Source organism: Eutrigla gurnardus (genome assembly GCF_963514095.1).
Source record: "Eutrigla gurnardus genome assembly, chromosome: 22".
In the NCBI taxonomy this organism is placed as follows: Eukaryota; Metazoa; Chordata; class Actinopteri; order Perciformes; family Triglidae; genus Eutrigla; species Eutrigla gurnardus.
The window spans coordinates 225,001-230,000 of NC_139933.1; the positions used below are offsets into that span (position 1 = coordinate 225,001).

At 49.4% G+C, this 5,000-nt stretch overlaps 1 protein-coding gene across 1 annotated transcript in view; it reads left to right on the plus strand.

Moving 5' to 3' along the window:
* The window catches only part of grid2ipb (glutamate receptor, ionotropic, delta 2 (Grid2) interacting protein, b), a 32,459-nt gene that overhangs the window by 27,188 nt on the left and 271 nt on the right, over window positions 1–5,000 (plus strand). Inside the window, 8 exon segments of the mRNA XM_084039547.1 lie at window positions 136–213; window positions 621–817; window positions 1,152–1,307; window positions 1,385–1,471; window positions 1,550–1,679; window positions 1,831–1,949; window positions 3,641–3,805; window positions 3,913–5,000. The exon segment at window positions 3,913–5,000 is cut by the window's right edge and continues 271 nt beyond it. Coding sequence (XP_083895673.1) covers window positions 136–213; window positions 621–817; window positions 1,152–1,307; window positions 1,385–1,471; window positions 1,550–1,679; window positions 1,831–1,949; window positions 3,641–3,805; window positions 3,913–3,984 — 1,004 coding nt within the window. The 3' untranslated portion in view covers window positions 3,985–5,000.

A 5,000-nucleotide genomic window follows, 5' to 3' on the forward strand; every position in this document is an offset into this window, starting at 1 on the left:
TGTGTGTGTGTGTGTGTGTGTGTGTGTGTGTGTGTGTGTGTGTGTGTGTGTGTGTGTGTGTGTGTGTGTGTGGACCCCCGGTGCCTGGAGAACACATCCTCACACTGTTGTTAATATGACCAGTCTCTCCTCCAGAGCCAGCCTTCGTGCCGGAGAACTTTAAAAAGAAAGACGTGGTGGAGATTCTGTCTCACAAGAAAGCCTACAACGCCTGTGAGTACCACAAACCTGAGTCACACCTGAGTCTCACCTGAGTCACACCTGAGTCTCACCTGAGTCTCACCTGAGTCTGCCAGATGACACCAAAATGACACGTAATACCGTATTTTCCGATTCTTTGAAGAGCTGGACTGAGTCACTAAAGTGTCATTTTCTCCATCAACTTGATGCACTTCTGCCTGCAAGTGATCACAACCTAAAATACATTCAAAAACTATTAATGCTCCCACATTTTCATCTACAAACAATAACATTTAGCACAGGAGCAGACCCTGAACTCAGTCTGCTCACATCAAGGACAACAGATGTGAGATACATAAAAACCCCTCTGAATGATAGACAGTGGAGCGTGTTGATGCTCTGTGTAAATACTAATAATAAATCCTGTCTCCTCCCTGCAGCCATCCTCATCGCTCACCTGAAGCTGTCGTCCGGCGAGCTGCGGCAGGTCCTGATGAACATGACCACGGACCGGCTGGAGGCGGCCCACATCAAGCAGCTGCTGCTCTACGCCCCCGACGACCACGAGCTGCAGCAGTACGAGACCTTTGAACAGGACCCGGCCAAGCTGAGCGAGCCCGACCAGTTCATATTCCAGGTACGCATACCACATCAGACCACATCAGACCACATCGGACCACATCGGACCACAGCATACCACATCAGACCACATCAGACCACATCGGACCACAGCAGACCACATCAGACCACATCAGACCACATCAGACCACATCAGACCACATCGGACCACAGCATACCACATCAGACCACATCAGACCACATCGGACCACAGCATACCACATCAGACCACATCAGACCACATCAGACCACATCAGACCACAGCAGACCACAACAGACCACACGAGCACGCTCAACGCTGGGGGAAGCCAGAAGGAAGGGTTTGGGTAAAGTGTGTGTGTTGTGTGTTTCAGATGCTGGCGGTGCCGGAGTATAAAACCCGTCTGAGGAGCCTCCACTTCAAGACCACGCTGCAGGAGAGGACGGAGGAGATGAAGGTCGCCTACGACTACATCTACAAGGCCTCGCTGGAGCTGAAGAGCAGCAAGAAGCTGGCCAAGATCCTGGAGGTAAACGTACAAGCTGAGAGACAGCAGCTTTTATAGCCAGTGCTCATCCAGCGCTCATTCAGTGCCTCTCCCCTCAGTTTGTTCTTGCGATGGGGAATTACCTGAACAACGGCCAGCCCAAGAGCCACCAGACAACCAGCTTTAAGATCAACTTCCTCACTGAGGTACATGAATCATGATGTTATACATACGTGATGTTCATCTCGTCGTCACTTATTCATTCTCTCCTTTCTGTCCTGCAGCTCAGCACGACCAAAACCGTAGACGGGAAGTCCACCTTCCTCCACATCCTGGCCAAGTCTCTGTGCCAACACTTCCCCGAGCTGCTCAACTTCTCCAGAGACCTGACCACAGTGTCTCTGGCAGCCAAGGGTAGACAACTTATATATATTATATACATAATATATGTGTGTGCAGAAGGCTGGTTTCTATACAGTCAGCAGACTTTATTTAGGTTGAATGTGTGTCGTTATAATAACCTGGTTTAATAACCGCTGGCAATACGTCCATGCATGCTGTTCAGTGAACCAGAGGGCCATCACAGCCGAGCTCAGTGACCTTCACTCCACCATCCTGGACATCAGGAAGGCCTGTCTGAAGATCCCACCCACCTCCGAGGACCACTTCGCCTCCGTGATGAGTGTACGCTTACCCAACACACAGAACGCACAGAACACGCACAGAACACACAGAACACGCACAGAACACGCACAGAACACGCACAGAACACGCACAGAACACACAGAGAACGCACAGAGAACGCACAGAGAGCGCACAGAACGCGCACAGAACACGCACAGAACACGCACAGAACACACAGAACACGCACAGAACACGCACAGAACACGCACAGAACACACAGAACACGCACAGAACACGCACAGAACACGCACAGAACACACAGAGAACGCACAGAGAACGCACAGAGAACGCACAGAACACACAGAACGCGCACAGAACACGCACAGAACGCACAGAACACACAGAGAACACACAGAGAACACACAGAGAACACACAGAACACGCACAGAACACAGACAGAACACAGACAGAACACGCACAGAACACGCACAGAACACGCACAGAACGCACAGAACGCACAGAACACAGACAGAACACGCACAGAACGCACAGAACACAGACAGAACACGCACAGAACACGCACAGAACGCACAGAACACACAGAGAACACACAGAGAACGCACAGAACACACAGAGAACGCACAGAACACACAGAGAACGCACAGAACACACAGAGAACGCACAGAACACGCACAGAACGCACAGAACACGCACAGAACACGCACAGAACACACAGAACACGCACAGAACACGCACAGAACACGCACAGAACACGCACAGAACACAGACAGAACATGCACAGAACACGCACAGAACGCACAGAACACACACAGAACACAGACAGAACATGCACAGAACACGCACAGAACACACAGAACACAGACAGAACACGCACAGAACGCACAGAACACAGACAGAACACGCACAGAACGCACAGAACACACACAGAACGCACAGAACACACAGAGAACACACAGAGAACACACAGAACACACAGAGAACGCACAGAACACACAGAGAACGCACAGAACACGCACAGAACGCACAGAACACGCACAGAACACGCACAGAACACACAGAGAACACACAGAACACGCACAGAACACGCACAGAACACGCACAGAACACACACAGAACACAGACAGAACATGCACAGAACACGCACAGAACGCACAGAACACACACAGAACACAGACAGAACATGCACAGAACACGCACAGAACGCACAGAACACAGACAGAACACGCACAGAACACACATCACGCACGACACGTCACACCACGCACGACACACGACTCACGTCACACGTCACAGGACACACGTCACACGACACACGACTCACGTCACACGTCACACGACACACGTCACAGGACACACGTCACACGTCTCACGTCACGGGACTCACGTCACGTGACACACGACACGTGACACATAACACACGTCACATGACACACGTCACGTCACATGACACACGCCACGTGACACGTCACATGACACACGTCACGTCACATGACACACGTCACGCACGACACGAGATTAAGTGTCGTCGGGCAGAATTTGATATTTTGGGTAAATGTGCTCTTTAGCTTTCTTGAAGGTAAGATGAGGAGGTAAATACCAGCTTCTTGATGACGGACGGATCTGAGACTGGTGGACATGTCCTCGGTGGACTCTGGATGGTGGACATTGATTGACCTGAATGTATCTGTACACTGACTTCTGTGTAAAAGGCCTCCGTTTTGTCCCCACAGAGCTTTTTGGAGAACAGCCACCCTGCAATCCAGTCTCTGGAGTCCCTGCAGACCCGAGCCATGGAGGAGTTCTCCAAGGTGGCCTCCTTCTTCGGGGAGGACAGCAAGACCGCCAACACAGAGTCCTTCTTTGCCATCTTTGCAGAGTTCATCTGCAAGTTTGAGGTGAGTTGAAACAGCATGTATACAATAATGTGAATATTTGATGACATTTGTATGGCATACCATGATGTTTAATCAGGTCACATGAGACGATGGGTTCTGTGTTGCAGAGAGCTCTCAGTGAGACCCAGTCTCCAGAAAACCCCCGAAGCCCTGGACTGCCTTCCCCCCTGGCCTGGTAAGGGGGGGGTCAGGCCAAACCAAAGTGCCAAGTCGCCACACAGAGACACTCAGACCAACGGAACGGAGAGCATCTCTAGCGCTGATGGTTGTCCCGTGTGTTATAGTACTGGTATTATAGTACTGGTATTATAGTACTGGTATTATATCAGGTGCTGGTTCCACAGGTCAACAGGAAGTCAATGCAAACTGACCCCTCTAACCGTTCTTTATCTTATTATTTACATCATTCAAACAGTAGATGAGAGAATTTCATAACAATGAGATGGAAGTAATGATAACATTTAGATTAATACACGATTATATAAAGTTTATATTTCTATCAGATCATATTTGAAAAATGTAAAGATAAAGTGTAAATGTAGACGGACGGCGGTGTTCTTGAAGTACGTGTTGTTGGAGGAGCCAGATGTTCGTCCAGCGGTGCCCCCGGAGCTCCCCCACAGCCGGATTCCTTCTTCTTCTAACCGTTTATCCACATTAAGCCACTGGAAGTTTTCTACCTGTGTGTGAAACCTCGTAAGAAAAAACAGGGAAATCCTAACCAAACAAATGCAAATACATTTTGTTATTTCAATAATTCCTAATTCAGTTTCAATCCAACAAGTATTCAGATTGCAGCCAGAGCAACCCGATCATAAACAACCACAGAACTCTGTCCACTCAGGCTCCTGAACGGGGACATCCAGTCTGTTGCCATCGGCAACCACACAGTGACGTTTGAGAAACATCATTCAGAATCACCGACGTCACCAGCAAGCGGTGAGATCTGGCTCCAGGATCCGGTTTCTTCCCGGGAGGCTGCTGGATGGACACTGGAAATGGCCGTTTCCTGCTTTTTTTTTGGTCGTCATGGTGATCTGACTCACTACAAGTACAGTGTTTATGTCGAGCTTGTAAATGTACAGGTTTTGCTATGCACAGCGCCTACAAGTCTTTTTGTATTCTATGCTTGTGTGTTCTCCGAGTTTGGCTTTATTGACTTGTTGATCAGGATTGATTGATTCTCCTTTAGTTC